The sequence below is a fragment of the Petaurus breviceps genome, unplaced genomic scaffold (genome assembly GCF_028583685.1).
Source record: "Petaurus breviceps papuanus isolate PSGF00001 unplaced genomic scaffold, PetGlider_PUasm1.0 90897, whole genome shotgun sequence".
In the NCBI taxonomy this organism is placed as follows: Eukaryota; Metazoa; Chordata; class Mammalia; order Diprotodontia; family Petauridae; genus Petaurus; species Petaurus breviceps.
In genome coordinates this window covers 1,830,253-1,851,064 of record NW_027187374.1, presented here as the reverse complement: position 1 = coordinate 1,851,064, position 20,812 = coordinate 1,830,253, and the positions used below count along the sequence as shown (strand labels likewise).

The 20,812-nt window shown below is 36.7% G+C and overlaps 1 protein-coding gene across 1 annotated transcript in view; it reads right to left on the bottom strand.

The window, feature by feature from the left end:
• GRIK1 (glutamate ionotropic receptor kainate type subunit 1) overlaps positions 1-20,812 on the bottom strand; it is a 171,631-nt gene that overhangs the window by 56,105 nt on the left and 94,714 nt on the right. Inside the window, exons 5-6 of the mRNA XM_069074843.1 lie at positions 19,314-19,367; positions 11,905-12,078 (exon numbers count right to left, since the gene is read on the bottom strand). Coding sequence (XP_068930944.1) covers positions 11,905-12,078; positions 19,314-19,367 — 228 coding nt within the window. The remainder of the gene's footprint in view (positions 1-11,904; positions 12,079-19,313; positions 19,368-20,812) is intronic.

The following is a 20,812-nucleotide window of genomic DNA, read 5'->3' as shown; positions in this document are numbered from 1 at the left end:
TGTGTGTGTGTGTGTGTGTGTGTGTGTGTGTGTGTGTGTGTGTGTGTAAGTGTCTGAGGTCAAATTTGAACTCAGGTCCTGCTGACTCCAGAGCCAGTGCTCTATTCACTGCGTAACCAAGCCGCCCCAAGTTTTGATCATTTTTCTATCACTTTGCTAATAGGTTGGATTTCTTCTCTTAAAATCTGCCTGCTCATATTTATCTATTGAGAAATAGGTCTCATTCTTATAAATTTGAATCAATGCCCTATATATCTTAGAATTGAGACCTTTATCAGAAAAACTTGCTGAAGATTTTTTTCAATTACTTGTTTTCCTTCTAAGCTCATTGATTTTGTTTTTGAAAAATCTTTTACATTTTACATAAATTGTCCATTTGATCTTATGTGATCACCCCTAACTCTCTTTTGGTCATAAAGTCATACCCTGTCTCTAGATTTGAAAGGTGATTTCTTCCTTGTCCCTTTTAAGTTGCTTATGATATCACTTTCTAAGTATAAATCATGTATTCAACTTACATGGTTGGAGATGTTGGTGAGTGCCTAAAGTTCATTAGACTAATTTTCAATTTTCCCAACAATTTTTCTTACATAGTGTAAATGCTTGATTTTATTGAACATTGGAGAATATCATGTCCTTTTTTTTAATGTCATGTATATAATCCATTCTATTGACTGACACCTCTGTTTTTTAATTGGTGCCAAGTAGTTTTGATGATGATGATTATATTATATACAAACTATATTATAATATAGTTTAAGCTCTGGCACTACTAGGCTTCTTTCTTTTCCACTTGTTTTTTTTTTTCATTAGTTCTCTTGATGTTATTTTTTTTTTTTGCTTTTTAGGGGGCAATTGGGGTTAAATGACTTGCCCAAAGTCACACACCTAGTAAGTGTGTCAAGTGTCTGAGGCCAGACTTGAACTCACATCCTCCTGACTCCAGGGCCGGGACTCTATTCACTGCATCACCTAGCTGCCCCTGTTCTTGATCTTTTAATCATCCAGATAAATTACATTTTTGTTTTTCTTTCTCTATGTAATAATACCTTGTTACTTTGATTAATATGACATTCAATGAAAAATATCATTTAGGTAAGGGGCGGCTAGGTGGTGCAGTGAATAGAATACCGACCCTGGAGTCAGGAGGACCTGAGTTCAAATCTGCCTTAACACAAATACTAGCCATATGTGACCTTGGGCAAGTCACAACCCCAACTGCCCTCCAGAAAGCAAAAATAATAATAATAATTTAGGTAATATTGCAATTATTTAGATGTCTTTATGTCTACACAATTTTGTAATTTTGTTTTGTAATTGCGTTCATTTAGTTTCTGGGGTAGTCTTGGTATTATCAAATTATTTTGAATGGATTTTCTCCATCTCTTCATGCTGATTTTTGTTGGTAATGTACAGAAATGCTGATGATTTACTAATCTCTCCTTAAACTATTAGTTTGTAGTAAATATAATGAGAGAAGAAAGTTATGAAAAATTAGAGTAAGACACATATTTTATGAATATTACTCTTATTTGGAATGAGCAAAGAAGGGCTTTAAATGTAGATTAATTTTATATTCTGCAATTTTGCTGTTTTTTGTTTCAGTTTATTAGTTGACTCCTTAAGAGTTCTCTAAATAGACTGTCATATCATCGGCAAAAAATCAGTACAATGGACTGTTTGGGGTGGCTAGGTGGCACAGTAAATAGAATACTGGCCCTGGAGTCAGGAGGACCTGAGTTAAAATCTGGCCTCAGATACTTAACACTTATTAGTCATGTGACCTTGGACAAGTCACTTAACCCCAATTGCCCTGCCTTCCCCCCTCCAAAAAGAAAAAAAAGGATCACAGTAGTTTAGTTTCTTCTCTGCCTAAGTTTATTCTTTTGATTCCTTTTTGTTTGTTTGCTTTTATTGCTATAGATACAATTTCTAGCCCCATGTCAAATAGTAGTGACTATTGACATCCATGATATACCACTGATCTGTTTGGAAAGGTCTCTAAGCTTTCTCCATTTTGTAAAATATTTGCTTTTGGTTTTAGACAAATTCTGCTTACCTGTACTTTCTAATTTTTATTCATAAATAAATACTGGATTTTATCCAAAACTTTTTTGGGGGCATCTATTGATATCATCATGTGGCATTTAAATATTACCTTTAATTTTTTTAATGTGACCTATTTTATTTGTTTAAAGTATAAATAAAATATTATATATATTATATAAAAATATTAAAGTATAAATAAAGTTATGCTACATATTTTAAAAAAATATGTTGCAGCCTATTTGATATTTTATTTAAATTATTTTAATCAAAATTCATTAAAGATATTAGTTTATAGTGTCCTTTCTCTCTTTTCTTTCTCACTTGTTTAGGTATTAAGACCATATATGTATCAATGAAAGATGTTAGAAGGGAGGATCCTGGGAATATGGCAGAATAAGACAAAAAATACTGGGTGTAGCAGCAAGCACCCCAAGAGTCCTCAGGGTTTGCTGCCAGCACAGGTTCTTGGATCTGCTTTGATAAAGGAAAGCAACTCAAAATGGGTTAACAAGCTTACTTTAATCAGTCAGACATATATCATTTACCTTGTTCAGGGGAAAAGGTTGGCACCCCAAACTTCAAAGTACACAGACAGAATTATCAAGACAGAAACAGAGATTTCAAACTGTCCAACCATTACATCCATACCCAGTCAACATCTGGGTTTCAACATCTGGGTTTTTTCAAAGCCGGGGGGCTCAGGACAATGGCTTCCCAGAATCCATATCAAATCACAGAACACTTCTCAAAGTGAGCCCCAAAACAAAGCTACACATCAGAGCTTATATAGCCTTCTCCTGGCTCAGAGAATGTAACAACCTTCTGGACCCACTGGCTGTAATGGGAATGCAAATTTGGAAGATCTTCCCTGCCCCTAGGCTAAAATACACCTGAAGCCTGGGGAGGGAGGCTTGTTTTTCAGTAGATACTTCTTGATTGGCCAGTGAGTCAATAAGGTTGTTACATTCTCTGAGCCAGGAGAAGGCTATATAAGCCCTGATGTGTAGCTTTGTTTTGGGACTCACTTTGAGAAGTGTTCTGTGATTTGATCTGAATTCTGGGAAGCCGTTGTTGAGAGTCCCCCGGCTTTGAAAAACCCGGATGTGGAAACCCAGATGTTGACTGGGTATGGATGTAATGGTTGGACAGTTCGGAAATCTGTCTATTTGATCTGTTTCTGTCTTGATAATTCTGCCTGTATACTTTGAAGTTTGGGGTGCTGACCTATTTCCCCTGAACAAGGTAAACGATATATGGTCTGACTGATTAAAGTAAGCTTGTTAACCCATTTTGAGTTGCTTTCCTTTAACAAAGCAGATCCAAGAATCTGTGGTAGCAGCAAACCCTGAGGACACCAGGGTGCTTGCTGCTACACTGGCCAATCAAGAAGTATCTACTGAAAAACAAGCCTCCCACCCCAGGCTCCAGGTGCACTTTAGCCTAGGGGCAGGGAAGATCTTTAAATTTGCATTTCCATTACACTGAGTTCTCCAAATTTCTCCCACAAACAAGATAAAATATGTCCTTAAAATGATCTTTTAGCTACAGAAATAATTAAAAGTTGGGTAAAAGTAGTTGTCCTCCTAAAACAACTTGGGAAAACCTCAGGAAATACCTGACCTCTGGGGGTGAAGATTTGCCCCAACTGAAGTACAAACACTTTCAGACAGACCCCACTGTATCAACAATCAACAAGCCATAGTGACAACTGGGTCTGGTTTCAGGAACTTCCACCTCAAGTCCAATATGGGGGTTGGTAGGGGAGGGGGAGATTGAAAAGCCTTCTCCTGTTTCCAGATACCAGGCCCAGGTGTGCTGATCAGACACAGTCCTAAGCCGCAACTGTGGGCAAGGAGAAGCAAGCTCTCACCCAATGAGTGTGGTAGCAGAGGGGCAGAGACCTGGCTGACTGCAGACATGTGCAGGAGAGCAGAGTCCCAGATATTGGTTCTAGGGCAGTGGGGAGAAGTGTGCAGTCAAGGTAGAGACCTCAGGGAGCAAAAGCATTTGTAGTGACAGTGTGGCTGGGGGTCTTAGCTGTGGCTCAGGGGTGGAGAGAAGTGGCTGAAGTCAGGCCCACAGAAAGAACTCAGAAGACAATAATACAGAAAAACTAGAAGGCTGATGCATCATCTCCCACACTTCAAGACTAGAACCTGACAATAATAATAAGCTGCTAAAAAATGAGTAAGCAAAAGAGAAAGAACCCTCACCATAGATAGCTGCTATGGAGATAGAGAAAATCTGGGTTCATACTCAGAAAAAGGTAATGAAGTTTAAAAAGTCACTCTTACTTCTAAGAAAAATGTCAAATGGTCACAAGTACAAAAAAGAATTCTTGGAAGAGCTCAAAAATGACTTTAAAAATAAAATTTAAAAGGTTTAGGAAAAATTAAGGGGAAAAATAAAGAAAGTCAATAAATTGGAAAAAAAGATCCAAAAATTTAAGGAAGAAAAGTAACCCCTTAAAAACTAGAAGTGGTCAAGGGGAAGCTAACAATGTTATAAAACACCAAGAATTAATAAAACAAAATAAAAAGAATGAAAAAATAGAAGATGTGAAACTCATTAGAAAAACAACTGATCTGGAAAACATATTGAGGAGAGAAAATGTAAAAATTGTTGGATTGCCTGAAAGTTATTATTTAAGAAGAGTCTAGATATGATATTACAAGAAATCAGTAAGGAAAATTGCCCTAACATTCCAAAATGAGAGGGTAAAATCAAAATAGAAAAAAAAATCCATCAATCACCACCTGAAAGAGATCCCAAGATGAAAACTCACAGGAATATCATAGCCAAGTTTTGAAGCTACCAGGTTAAGGAAAAACAATACAAACAACAAGAAGAAAAAAATTTAATAATGTGAAGCTACTGTTATGTTACCACAAGATCTAGAAACCTCTATATTAAAAAACCACAGATCTTGGAACATTATATTACAAAGAGCAAAGGAATTGGGTTTGCACCCAAGAATAACTTAGCCAGCAAAGTTGAATATAATCCTGAGTAGGGTGGAAATGGACATTAAATGAATTGAAAGACTTTCAGGTATTAGTGACATAAAGATCAGAACTCAATGGAAAATTTGATATTAAAATCTAGGAAAAACATAAAGTAAATATTAAAGATCAATTATAAGTAATTCAATAAGTTCAAACTGTTTACTTATGTGGAAAAATGTTATCTGTATTCTTAAAAATGTTATTACTTGGGTAGTTTGAAAAAGCATACATAAATAGAAGGGTTGGGGTTGAGCTAAGTATGGTGGGATAATTATTTAAAAATAAATTTGGTTCAGAGGGTAATCACTCTTGCTTTAATGTGCCTGGATCAGGATCATGGTCTAGGGTGGTAGTCCTGAAGTATGTGACCAGTGAGCCAGAGCTTGTCAAGGCTGTAGTGACAGTGCCCTCCTAATAGCTCTGGCAGCTGCAAAAACCCCAGCCATTTGGGACAAAGCTCTCCCCTCTGGAAGCAGAGTTCTACTGTGGCAAAGAGCTCAAAAGTCAAGTAATTGAGTGGCAACATGAGCAAGCAAAGGAAGCAAAGCAATCCAACTTTAGATTCCTTTTTTGAGGACAAAAAGGATCAAAGCATGGAATGGGAGGAAGACAATGAAGTCAGAACTCCTAAATCAAAAGCCTCCAAGAAAAATATGAAATGCTTACAGGCCATGGAGGAGCTCAAGAAGGATTTTGAAAATCAAGTAAGGAAAAATTGGGAAGAGAAATGAGAATGATGCAAGAAAATCATAAAGGGCAGAGTCAAAATGGCAGGGTAGAAACAGGACTTCCCCATGGCTCTGGCTCCCACCTCCTCCAATTCCTGTAAAAGGTGACTCTGAACAAACTTTGGAGCTACAGAACCCACAAAATGACACAGAGAAGCTAACCTCCCACTGAGGACAGCCAGCAGACTGGCAGGAAGCAGCTAGCGCAGCACTCTGGGTGCCAACAAAGTGAGCTGGAGGTTTTAGCCTCAGGGTGGGCCTGACCAGCTGCCAGCTGGAGGGATTTCAGATCACTAGCAGCTGTGGCAGTTTCTAGAATTATCAACCCATAGATGCTAAGGACAAAGTGAGAGGTCAGGGTAGTGTGGACTTTGGGATCCAGTAATTTGGGAGTGCAGTCCAGGCTTTATTCCCTGGAGGGAGAAGCCTCTGAGGGGCCATGGCCATGCAGCTGCCACCACATGGCAGCTTCAGCTCCTGGTCAGCATATTGTAAGGGGACCAAGTGACCAGTCTGAGGGGTAATTGCTCTTGCTTTAACGTGCTTGGATCTGGATTGCTGTCTAGTGTGGAGGTCCTGGGGTGGGTGACCAGCTGGCCAGAGCGTGTGGAGGCTTCAGAGAGGGCACCCAACTAACAGCTCCAGCAACTGAGGAAACCCCAGCAATTTGGGACAAAGCTCCCCTGTCTGGTAGCAGAGTCATACTGTGGCAAAAAGCTCAAAAGTCAAATAATTGAGTGGCAACATGAGCAAGCAAAGGAAGCAAAGCAAGCAGAGCAATCCAACTTTACACTCCTATTTTGAGGACAAAAAAGATCAAAGAATGGAATAGAAGGAAGACAATGAAGTCAGAACTCCTGCACCAAAAGCTTCCACGAAAAATATGATCAGATTACAGGCCATAGAGGATCTTAAAAATGATTTGGAAAACCAAATAAGAGAAGTGGAGGAAAAATTGGGAAGAGAAATGAGAATGATGCAAGAAAATTATGAAATGAGAGTCAACAACCTTACTGAAGAAAATAACACCTTAAAAAATAGACTAACTCAAATGGCAAAAGAGGCTCAAAAAGTCAATGAGGAGAAGAATGCCTTAAAAAGCCAAATTTGCCAGATGGAAAAAGAATCTCAAAAGCTCACTGAAGAGAATCATTCCTTCAGAATTAGATTGGAGCAAATGGAAGCTAGTGATTTTATGAGAAATCAAGATACTATTAAACAGATCCAAATAAATGAAAAAATAGAAGGCAATGTGAAATGTTTCATTGGGAAAACCACTGACCTGGACAATAGATTCAGGAGATATAATTTAAAAATTATTAGACTACCTAAAAGCCATGATCAAAAAAATAACCTAGAAATCATCCTTCAAGAAATTCTCAAGGAAAAGTGTCCTGATGTTTTAGAACCAGAGGGCATAATAGAGGTTGAAAGAATCTACCAATCACCTCCTGAAAAAGATCCCAAAAAGAAAACTCCTAGGAATATTATAGCCAGGTTCCGGAATTCCCATATCAAGGAGAAAATATTACAAGCAGCCAAGAAGAAACAATTTGAATATTGTGGAAACACAATCAGTATAACACAGGATCTGGCAGCTTCTACACTGAGGGATCTAAGGGCTTGGAATATGATATTCCAGAGGTCAAAGGAGCTGGGATTAAAACCAAGAATCACCTACACAGCAAAACTGAGTATCATGTTTCAGGAGAAAATATGGTCATTCAGTGGAATAGAAGACTTTCCAGAATTCTTGATGAAAAAACCAGATCTGAATAGAAAATTTGACATTCAGATACAAGAAGCAAGAGAAGCATGAGAAGGTAAGCAGGGAAAAGAAATCATAAGGAATTTATCAAAGTTGAACTAGTTACATCCCTACATGGAAAAACGATAATTGTAACTTATGAAACTTTTCTCAGTATGAGAATAGTTGAAGGGAATAGAAATGCATGTGTGTATGCATATATATACATACATACATATCCATATATGTCTATATAGAAGGATATATGTGCATATGAATACATATGTGAGTGTGTGTATATATATATATGTACATATATATGTACAGGTATACATAGACAGAGGGCACAGAATCAATTGAATAGAATGGATGATATTTAAAAGGTGAAATTGAGGAGTGAGAGAGGAACATAGTAAAAGGAAATAGGGAGAAAGAGAATGGGTAAATTATCTCATATAGAAGAGGCAAGGTAAAACTGTTACAATGGAGGGGAAGAACAGGAAGACAAAAGGGAGTGGGTCCACCTTACTCTCATTCAATTTGGTTTATGGAGGAAATTACATACACACTAAATTGGGTATCTTGTCCTACAGGAGAGTAGGGGGGAAGGGGATGAGAGGGGGGATGATGGAGGGGAGGGCAGTTTGGGGGGGGGTAGTTAGAAGCACACACTTTTGAAAAGAGACAGGGTCAAAGTAGAGAATAGAACAAGTGGAGGGTGGGATAGGATGGAGGGAAATACACTCAGTCTTTCACAATATATCCACTATGGAAACGTTTTGTGTAGCTACACATGTAAAACCTATATTGAATTGTTTATCTTCCCAGTAAGGGTGGGTGATGAGGGAGGTAGGGAAAGAATCTGAAATTCAAAGTTGTAACATCAAATGTTTAAAAAAAATTGGATAGGGAGAAATAAAATGGAGCAATTATCTCATACAAATGAGGTGTGAATGGAAGAACTATCACAATGGAAGAAGGTGGGGGTGGAGGGCTGCTAATGCTGAAACTTTATTCTCATCAGAACTAGGTTAAAGTTGGAATGACAATATGGAATTTGACAAATGGAATGACAAAAAGTGGAATGACATATACATCTAGAAGGGTATAAAAGTTCTAAATTTGGAGGTTGAGGGGATAGGATAAGGGAGGGACTTTTAGAAGGGGTATAGAGCAAGAAATAGGAGGATAGGGGAGAAGATAAAGGAGGGATTCTTAGAGGGGTGAGTAGATTAAGGAATAGTAGAGTAAGGGGAGAGGATAAGGGAGGGATTCTTTTAAAAGGTGCAAATTAGGGAGGTGGTGGTTAGAAGTAAATTAGATGTGTGAGGAGGTATAAGGTAAAAAGAGAAGGTGAGAAGTACAATAGAGAGGAAAATAGGATGGAGGAGTTATAACTAATAATTATAACTTTGAATGTGAATGGAATGAATTTACCAATAAATTGGAAATGGATAGCAGAATGGATTAAAAAACAGAATCTGACAATATGTTGTTTACCCAAAACATGTTCAAAAATGAGAGATTTACAGAGTTAAACTAAAGAGCTAGAGTGGAATGTATTATGTTAAGTAAAAAAAAAAAAGCAAGAGTAGCAATTGTGATCTCAAAGCCAAAATAAATTTAATTAAAAGAGATAAACAAGGAAACTACATTATGATAAAAGGTACCATAGAAAACAAAGCAATATCAATACTAAGCCTATATATAAGCCTACTATACCAAATGCTATAGTATCTAAGTTTTTAAGGGAGAATTTAAGTGAATTACAGGTGGAAAGAGATAATAATACTATTAGAGTATAACCGTTATATAAAGTATAACTTTAACCTTCTCTCAGAAGTAGATAAATCTAACTAAAAATAAATAAAAAAGAAGTCAAGGATATGAATAGAATCTTAGATAAGCTAGATATGATACATATCTGGAGAAAATTGAATGTGAATAGAAAGGAATATATCTTTTGCTCAGCTGTACATGATACCTTTACAAAAACTGACCATATATTGGACCATAAAAACTTTATAGTTAAATGCCAAAAAGTAGAGTAGAGCACAGGCCCTGGAGTCAGGAGGAGCTGAATTCAAATCCAGCATCAGACACAACACAAAAACTAGCCATGTGACCTTGGGCAAGTCACTTAACCCCAAATTTCCTCCAAAAAGCAAAAAAATAAATAAATAAATGCCAAAAAGCAGAAATATTAAATGCATACCTTTTTTTCTTTTTTGTTTTGCTTTTTTTGGAGGGGGGAACTGTAATGGTAATGTAATTTTGAATTTGAAGATCCCTTTGTGTTGGCAAAAGTAGCAGGTACTTAGCACTTAGTAACTGATCAAGCCTCTGTTGGGGAAACAGAAGGTATGAACTCCTGTCTCCTGTTACTGATGTAACAGGAAGGGGGTGGCTGAAACAGGCTGTGTGTATATAAGGAAAAGCCCCAGAGAGGCACAGTCAGAATTTCTTGAGACCAAGATCTGGCGGCAGAGCAGCTACAGAAGAATGGAGAACTGAGCCAGAATTTCCTGAAAACTTGTGATGGTGGAGCTTCTTCTGAACAGGAGCCCAGGCAACTGAGGAAGCATGACTGGGATGCTGAGACTTTGTGGCTTGGTTGAGCCTTAAATTCCCTGGAGCAGCAATGGTGAAGGATCTGACATGAACCAGAACCTGCAAACTTTAGTGTGGAGCAGGACCTGCCCAGAGAGCTGGTCAAGGAACTGGGAGCTGTCTGCTACTGAACCCAGGTGACAGTCTGGTGAATCCAGGTAGAATCTGGGACCATGGAAGGGAATCCAGGGAATGTGAGAACCATCCCCAAGTCAAGATAAAAAGACCTCTCTTTGGGTACTGAGTAATTATGGAATTATAGTTTACTATTGATCTAAAGGGTGGAGGATTTTGTGTATGATACTTAGTAATTGATTGCTGAATAAGTGACTGATTGAGTTAATGAAGACTTTGCCTCAAGAGTGGAAGACTTTGGCTATTGTACTTTGAGATATTGTTACTGATAAGTGACTGAGTCAACTTAGCTGCCCCATGAGTGGAAGACTTTGACTATATACTTTGAGACTGCTGATAAGTGACTGATTGAATTAACTTGAGTGACTATTTTACTTTGAGACTATGTTGTGAATATTATATTGTGATTTTCTGTGATAAGTTGTAATATTGTGAATGCTGTACCTTGATTTTCTGTGGATGTTTTGCTTTTGTCATGGAATAAATAGAGTGATCGCTATACTGTGTAATCAGAACCTTAAAAGCTGTTCACAGTAGCATTCTTCTGGAAAGCTGCTTGCTTTACAGGAACATAGGGCAAGTAGAGCTAAGTGACTTGTCCAAGGCCACACAGCTAGTTTTTGTGGTAAGTGTCTGAGGCAGAATTTGAACTCACGTCCTCCTGACTCCAGGACCTGTGCTCTATTCACTGCACCACCTAGTCACCCTAAATGCATCCTTTTTAGATTACAATGCAATAAAATATTCAAAAAGGACCATGTAAACTTGTTTCCATCTGTAAAAAAAAGAAACACAAAACACACACACACAATGAACTAGAGACTCAACAACCTAATCTTAAAGAATGAGTAGGTTAAAAAACAAATTATGGAAACAATCAACAATTTCATCAAAAAGAATGACAATAGGGGTGGCCAGGTAGCACAGTAAGAGTACCGGGCCCCAGTGTCGGGATGACCTGGGGATTGAATCCAGGCTCAGATACTTAGCACCACACCCAGAAATAACTGGCCGTGTAACCTTGAGCAAGTTACTTAACCCGATTGCTTTAAAAAAAAGAATGACAATAATGAGATAACATATTGCAATCTATGGGATGCAACATTTCTCCTATTATTTAGATCAGCCTTTGTCTGAAGCTTTTTAAATTACATATATATGTATATATGAAAACAATCTGTAAAGAGACTCTTTAATCTATACATGACCATGTGTCTATAGGTACAAAGACTTATTGGTATCCCTACATGTTCCTGTTATTAGTTACAAAGCAAAAGAAGAAAAACTGTATTAATAGTTGTTATCTGAAGATTATTCTTTTAAACTTTCTTTTAAATATGTCCTTGCTTTGATTCTTACTCCATCTTCACTTGGGCAACACACTCTCACTCTCATAGTACTGACAGAAAGTTAAATGGAGAAATTTTAGCTTGATATAAATAATGACCTTTAAAGACAACTATAAAAAGGTACTCAAGTACCTTCCTTATTTTGTTACAAATGTGGGAAAATTCTAAGAAATAATATGGAATCTGTGAATCATCCCCTTTTGCAAAAAAAGAAAACCTCTGAATAAATCTTTTTGAAAAATGGTCTTTGAAAAAATTTTAAAAGTCATCTATATACTTACCGTCATCAATCCATTCAGTAGACCCATGTCTGACTTGGGTAGAGCTTGCAATCTTTCCATTGACCACTTCTCAATAATGGATGAAACTTGAGGATTATCAACATTAAGTAGCCGAAACCCAGTCATATTTACTCCACTGTATCTATAGAGTTCCAGGTCTAGCGCAAAGAAATCCTGTAGTATTTGACAGGACAGATGAGTTAGCACATGTACTAAGGATATTCTAATTAAATAGTAAAGATTTTTTTCCTATTTTTTCTTGTAAAGTTAAATTTCTTATCCTTATTCTCATTACTGTGACAGATAAACTCCAAAGAAATAAGCAGTTTTGAATTATTTTTTTCTGATACTGTTACAATTATGACAAACATGGAGAATCTATCAACATCCAATATGCTCTGTAGATTGCACAAAGTAAATTCTAAGACTTTAACATATAACTTCATATTACAAATTACACTTTAATAAATATTATAAATTTAATATAACTATAATACAGTTTATAAAATTTGTTATTTAGAGGCTCCATCCATACATTCATAGAATATTAGAATCTGGAGTGTACATTTTGTTGTTGTGTTGTGTTGTTTCAGTGCTCTATACACCATGCCATCTAGCTGCCTCATCTTTAGCTGCCCCACCATGATGCTTCGTACTTTTGTTGTTGACTCACTTTCAGGTGTATCCAGATCATCATAACCCCATTTGAGGGATTTTCTTGGCAAAGATAATGGAGTGATTTGTCATTTCTTTCTCCAGCTCATTTTACAGATGAGGGAACTAAGCCAAACAAGGTTAAGCAACTTGCCCAGGGTCACACAGCTAATAAATGTCTGAGGGAAGATTTGAACTCGTGAAGATGAGTCTTCTTCATTCCAAGCCCAGGGCTCTTTCCACTGGACCACCTAACTGCCTTGCAGTATCCATAGAGATCACCTACTCCACCTTCCTCATCTTAGAGAGGAACACACTGAAGTCTAGAAATACCAAGTTATTTTCCCAAGGTCATTCAGCTAGCAGTAGTAGCATAGATCACATTAGAACCCAAGTCTCCAGACTTAAAATGCAGTCCTCCTTGTACAACATGTTGCTTTGTTAAGAAAACTATAGGATTGGGGCAGCTAGGTGGCACAGTGAATAGAGCACCAGCCCTGGAGTCAGGAGGTCCTGAGTTCAAATCCAGCCTCATACACTTAACACAAAAACTAGCCATGTGACCTTGGGCAAATCACTTACCCCCAATTGCCTTCCAAAAAAAAAAGCAAAAAAAACCAACTATAGGATTTACAATGCATGTAAGTGATAATAGATGAGTCCATAATTGATCATCAAAACACAAGAAAATGTGAATCTTCTTTGTTTAAATATTATAACATAAAATTAATTTATGAAAAATAACCTTAGCCTGTACACCCAGGATTAAAGTTTTTTTTGCAAGGAATGAAAGCATAATGTTTATATAAGCATACACACTATCAGAGTATCTTTACTTTCCTCTGAAGCAGCTTGAAGAGAAAACTTATTCTAGATATACTTCAGTTTATGAAAATAAAAGATTAGTATAAACTATAGGGGCTTTTTGTAAAATGAGTAATTTTATATTGTACTTTTATTTATGACAATTATAATAGCTTATATTTATATATAATTTGTTACAAGGTACTATATATACATATATATGTATATACATAATTTTTAAGATCATACATAGGTTGCTAGATCTTGAAGCAAGTTTATAGATCATCTAGCCCAACCACGTTTTTCAAATGAGGAAACTGAAGCTCAGAGAAATTAAATGTCTTGCCACTGAATGAATAGTTATGTTTACACAACTCTTAAAAAGTCGGATCAAGAGTTGGACCTTGGTCCTCTAACTTCATATCCAATCTCCACCTTCACCCCATCTGCTCACCATAGAGCTCCAAGCTGGGAGTCCAAAAGACTTATCCTCATGACTTCAAATCTGACCTCAGATATGGTCTAGATATATGACCTTGGACAAGTTACTTAATTGTGTTTGCCTCAGTTCCCTCATCTGTAAAATAAGCTAGAGAAGGAAATGGCAAACCACTTGAGAATCTTTGCTAGGAAAACCCCAAATGGGGTCATGAAGAGTCGTGACTGTCATACTATTCACTCATATTTAGCTTATAATCATATTCACTAATCATACTCATTAGTATAATTTAGTAAAATTGAACTCCTGATAATTTTTATAGCCCTAAATAAGGATTTTATAATATTGTGGTCCCATAGTTTATAACTAAATAAATAGTTATATTTAAAAATATAATAACTGATTATAACAATCTTCCAGTTGGCATCTAAAGATCCCCAAATAATCAAATGCCTGGAGATATTTCTTAGTTTTGACAATTTTGTTATTGTTGTTGTTGCTATTTTGTCCTTGTTGCTGTATCTTGTTCTCATCTTTTTTCATGATGTTCAGATAAAAGTTGCTATCCTATTATTATTCTTTTATGTTTAATATTCTTTGAACATCTGCACAGATGGATAAAATTACTTCATACATTTTGGAGTAAAAAGCTATTGGCATATAGTCTTACCTTCTGAAGGTTCAAAGAAAGCATTTTTAAAATAACAACTCAAGTGACAAAGTGACATGCACCTCATCCTGGCCTATAGTTTTAATTTCTTCTACTAGGTTTCAATGCTATTAATTTATAAAGGATACTGAGTTTGTGGTGTATAGTTCTTTCTACTTGATTCTTTCTAGATATTTGGTAGCTGCTAATGTTTTGTAAGCAGCAGTGATATGTTGCAGGTTGCATTGTATAATCCTCATTAATCTGTAAGCCCAGCCTCCATAAAGTGAAACCTTCCTGTGATTTCTGGTGATAATGACTTAAGTATCACTTAATTTCTCTCTCTCTTTTTTTTTTTTTGCTTTTTGGGGGGCAATTGGGGTTAAGTGACTTACCCAAGGTCACAGGCTAGTTTTTTGTGTGTGTTAAATGTCTGAGGCTGGATCTGAACCCAGGTCCTCCTGACTCCAGGGCCAGTGCTTTATTCACTGCGCCACCTAGCCACCCCTTTTTGGAGGGCAATTGGGGTTAAGTAACTTGCCCAAGGTTACACGGCTAGTTTTTGTGTGTGTGTGGGTGTTGTGTCTGAGGCCAGAACTGAACTCAGGTCCTCCTGACTCTGGGAGGACTTAGGGCCACCTAGCCGCCCAGTACTGCTTAATTTCTACAAACAATTATGCATCACTTGGACATGTGTTTGATGTTTTTTGGATGTCATATTGTTGCCTGAGTTCATGCAGTTATTACCAATGGAAGGTCATGGAACTGGATCCCAGCTCTTTTATAGGCTATAACTGGAGGTATAATTTTCTCAGTTGTATCTGACTTAACTTCTTGAAGAAATGATATCTGCTTGTTCTAAAAATATTTCTTTCAGTTTTTAATCTGCTTATCATGTGTTCTAAGAACACATGCCAACCTACCGCCATTTTTTGACACTGTGCTGGTCATAGTGAATAGAGCACAGGATATGCAGCACATGAATTAATATCATGCCTCAGACACTTGCAATGAGCAAGTCACTTAAGCTTTATCATTATCATGTGAAAATGGGAATAATAACAGCACCTACCTCACACAGTTGTTGTGAGGATTAAATCAGTTAATGAATGCAAAATGCTTTGCAAACTTTAAAGAGCTTTGTAAATGCTAGCATCATTATTTTCATGACACTTTCCTTGGGGTTATGGGTCCTATATTGCACTAATATTGTACAGGGTTTTGGTTAAGATACTTTCCCAAAATACTAGCTGTGGGACCTTAGGCAAGTTACTTAACCCCAATTGCCCTGCCTTCCCCCCTCCAAAAAGAAAAAGATACTTTCCAAATTTGCTGTTGCCCAGTTTACTCTTCATTATTTATTTATTTTTTTAAAAGCAATTGGGGTTAAGTAATTTGCCCAAGGTTACACGGCCAGTTTTTTTGTGTGGGTGTTAAGTATCTGAGGCCAGAACCTATCCCGGGTCCTCCCGACTCGACTCCAGCCCGGCACTTTACTCACTGTGCCACCTAGCCACCCCCTTTACTCTTCATTATTACTTTCATTTATTGATTCCATTTAACTTCTGGATTCAAGCTCAAAGTCTTCAATCTCTACCTTGGAGTACATTGAGAACTTTACATTTGTCAAGTACCAATGATGTTTTAAAATCACTGGAGAAAGATGGAAGAGTTTAATGCAGAATTTTTGTGAAGTCATATAAATCACATCTAAATGTGATCAATAATAATTTGGTGTGATCTTTAACTTGGAAGCTATACTCAGTCCTATTTAAGAGATAAAATAATGGGTGTGAGAAGAAGTAGAGTCATAGGAAGTTAAACTGTTATTTTATATAATTAATTCCATGTGGACTTCAAATACTGTGGTATCTTCAATCTACTTGGTTGTATTTTACATATTTGCAGTAAGGGGCTAATCCATGAGTGCAGAACTAAGCCAAAAACTTTCTCATAATCAACACAATAAAAAATATTGTGTTCTCAAGGATATTATGGATTTGTATTATTGTATGGTGATTTGGCATCTGTTAGTTTATAATGTATATCAGATTTCTGACGTATAATTCTGATTGTGCCTTTATAAGTATCTGATAGAGTCTTAATTTTTTCAAACTAAAATTTGCAGGTGTATAACCTATGGCTTAATTGTATAATCTCCATCATTTAAATGTCTGTTGGCAATGACCTTGGAGATCCAATGGTTATTCTCTATATGTCCTTTCTCTCAAAGGTGTGTAAGAAATAGGAGGCTTTGCTCTACCTTCTTGAGTCCTGGCTCTGACATAGCTTATTGCTTTCATAGAAATTCCTTAAGAAGTATTGCAGTGCATCTGGCCTCAGACACCTAACACACACACACACAAAACCTAGCCGTGTGACCTTGGACAAGTTACTTAACCCTAATTGCCCTCCAAAAAGAAAAAAAGTAATGCAGTGTTTCACACTTTTAAAAATTTATAAATCCCTCTGTTTCTATAAACAAATCTTACTGACTTGCCATTTTTTTTTTACTTTTTGTTATCATATTGTTGATTAAGTTCACATGAAGTCACCCACTATAGATTTTTATTTGTTACATAACATGCTTGTATAGCCTACATGCAGAAATAGGACATTCTCAGTTACATTTGATAAGTTAAATGGTGCATACCTGTGTCAGTCTTTGCTTTTGCTCTAGGAAGTGAGTTCTGCTCTTTCCAAAATTATTTGTGTAAGCTTTAAACCTGCTTGTTGTGTACTCTGACAACACTGGGAAATGCTAATTATTCTGTAGCTCCCTTGAGGTGTTGATTTTTTTTGGATACCTATATTTATTGTATATCTATATTTATTGTAATTAATTTTACCTTGCCAAAAGTATATGTTACATCTGGCATTGCTTAAATGTTAATTGCTCTAAATGTTCCCACTAAACTTTGACTTCAGGATTCTATTAATTCTCTTAACTCAGTTTTCCCCCAATAACTTTATTCTTGATGTGTTTTGCTAGAGAAAACCACGTTATTTGTATTGCTTCCAACTGATGGGGTACCTGGGGTCTAGGTCAATTTGTGGAACCAATTTGTAAAACCAGTCTGTGCAGTTGTAACTGCAAATTTGTATTGTAAAATTGTAATAGCAATTTGTCTGTAAAATCCCTTTCCCAGCCTCAAACTCTCTCCCCTATTTGGCCTAGGCAACAACTTGTGACTATCTCTTCATGTCTCCTCAGGTCTGGCCCAAATACTCCTTTGTTCTTGCCTCCTGTCTCCTCCCACCTGGCCCAAATCTTATCTAAATTATCTATGCACAAAAGGCACAAGTTCCTCTCAGTCAGCTCTAACCTTTACCTATGCACTGAGGTCCCTTCCCTCCATCTGGTCACCCCTATCCTTTAAAAGTAAAATCCTGTACCCCTGTCACTTGCAGGTCCCTTAAAGGACTCTTGCCCATTTCTCATGGAAGTGTAACAATAAACTTCTACAACTCTCACTCCAATTAAACCTGAGACCTTGAATTCTTTCCAGATGCTATTGCAGGTTTTCTGGTCTTAGGTAAGATCAGAGTTCCTGCTGTACCTATTGGGAGCTATCCCTCATCACAACCATTAGTTCAATTTGACCTCTGGATTCAAGCTCCAAGTTTTCAGTGTTTGTTTTTTCATGATGCACATTAACAATTCTATATTTATCAAGTCTTGATTACATGTTGATATCACTGAAGAAAGTTTACATGAGATGAAGTCCTTTTATGTGGAGTCATAAAGCTTGATGCTATCTATGTATATTAAGTGATTGATAAGATGCTTTGGTATGACTCCCTCTTTAACTTGAAAGTTCTGTTTAATGATAATGAAGTTAATACCAGGAAGAATCATGTCAATGTCATCATCATCATCGCCTTGATCTAGGACTATGATTTCATATTTTTTGAGAACTACTAGTGTGAGAACTCTCTTATAATGTAGGTTACTCTCACTTCTGGTAGTGAGAAATTACATAATTTGGTCAGGGTCACACAGCTAGTATATATGTCAGAAGGAAGACTTGAATCCAGATGATCTGGACTTTAATACCTGTCCTCTGCTCACTATGCCTCATTTCATTCTTAAGCAGATAGAAAAATGAGTATAGAGATAATTGTCTTAATATGCATATGATAGCAACTTTTAAAATATTTTAAAAAACAAAACAAAGCAATAGTCTGTTCCAAAACAGGTTTGAATTTTCAAATCTGTGTGAGTTATAGTCACATGCTTTATTGGGAGGGCATTCTTTGCTTTATGAAGGGGAGAATTGATTAAATGAGTTATAAAGAAAATAATGGCAACTTAATTTCTGTTAAATTAAAAGACTAAAATCATGCTTTTCCCACAATTTAGCTTATATATTATGGGAGGCACATATATACACAGCACGTGTATGTATGTATACACACATATATAAGATGAATTTAATTATAGATGAACTATATTTTTTCCTAATGAGGCAAAATTTTTGAAGGATAAAGCATCATCCAGTCTGAGGAGGTTCTAATTAACCTACAGCTACTCCATTATTCACTGACCACAAACTATGAAACAGCATTAGAGAAATGCGAACACATATTGGTCCATGTTCCAGTGTACAATGCTTATACTTTCACTGTTTCCTTTAATATGATTTTCATTTTAATCCCTTTCCAGGTCATACACAATGATATTAGATTTAACAAATATTGTTCAGCACTACAGGATTTAGAAGATTTGAAGGAAATTAAAGCAAGTTTTTCAGTTCCCTGCCCTTAATAATGACAAGGTAACACCAAATTTACACACAAGTTACCCTTCATGGATCTTTCTCTCATATTATGAAATTCTTAATTTTCCTGAGACATTCTTACCAGTGTTGTGAAAAAGTAGTGATAATATTCAGTCATCATACCCATGAAAAGAATCTGTAAAACACAAAACAATGTCAACAAATTATTGAATGTGCTTGGAAGTTTGTGCCTCAGTTTTACTTTCATTTCAGTCATGACAATTGGCAACCATGAAGGGATCTTGAGAGCAAGGCTATTCCTCAGAGCAGCCTCTTAGGAGAAATCTTCTCTGGTGAAATTTTCACTGGTGGGATTTCTCCACAGAGAATTGCATCAGAGACCTGACTCATCCCTTGATCCCAACTCTTCTGCTTAGTTTCTACCAACACTCTTTCAAAGTTTTCCCAGAAGTTTTTGTCAGATAGTGAATTCTTATCCCAGAATCTGGAGTATTTGGTTTTATCAAAAAGTTTATTACTATAGTCAGTGACTACTTTTCTTGTGTACCTCATCTATTCCACTGATTGTGTTTGCCAAGACAAATCCAGGAACTATATGAATACAGTTGCAAGACACTTTTCACACAAATAAAGTCAGATCTAAACAATTGGAAAAACATCAATTTCTTATTGGTAGGTTGAACTAATATAATAAAAAGGAGAGTTCTACCTAAATTAATTTACTTTTTCATGACATCAAACTATCAAAAAAATATTTATAGAGCCAGAAATAATAACAATTCATCTGGGAGAACAAATAGTTAAGAATCTCAAGGATCTTACAGAGAAATATTGTGAAGGAAGGTGGCCTAGCCTTACCAGATTTATAAATATACAGTGGTGATGGGGTACTGGGGTCTAAATCAATTTGTAACATCAATTTGTAAAACTAGTTTGTACAATTGTAACTGCAATTTGTATTGTCAAACTCTGCCCCTTCCCCGTATCCACACTCTGCCTAGGCAACAACTTGTGACTCCTTTGTTCTTATTTAATCTCTTCATGTCTCCTCCGGTCTGGCCCAAATCTCATCTAAACTATCTATGCACTAAAGTCACAACTTCCTCTCAGTCAGCTCTAACCTTTATCTATGCACTGAGGTCCCTTCCCTCCATCTGATCAGCCCTGACAATGGCAGCCCTACCCTTTAAAAGTAAAAGCCTGTACCCCTGTCACTTGCAGGTCCCCTAAAGGACTCTTGCCCATTTCTCATAGAAGCATAACAATGAACTTCTACAACTCTCACTCCAATTAAGCCTGAGACCTTGAATTCTTTCCAGATGCTATTGCAGGTTTTCTGGTCTTAGATAAGATCAGAGTTCCTGCTGAACCTAGAGGGAGCTATCCCTCATCAGTGGCAATCATCAAAATTATTTGGTAATGGTTAAGGAATAGAGTGGTGAATCAGTCAAAATAAGGTTTAAATGGGTACATGATTTAGACATAAAAAGTGATACCATCAGCAAATCAGGAGAGCAAGGAATAGTTTGCCTGTCAGATCTATGCAGAAGGGAAGAATTTATGACCAAACTGAAATGCCCGTGGCCTCATATACTATGTCCCTGTATGTAACAAGTTTGG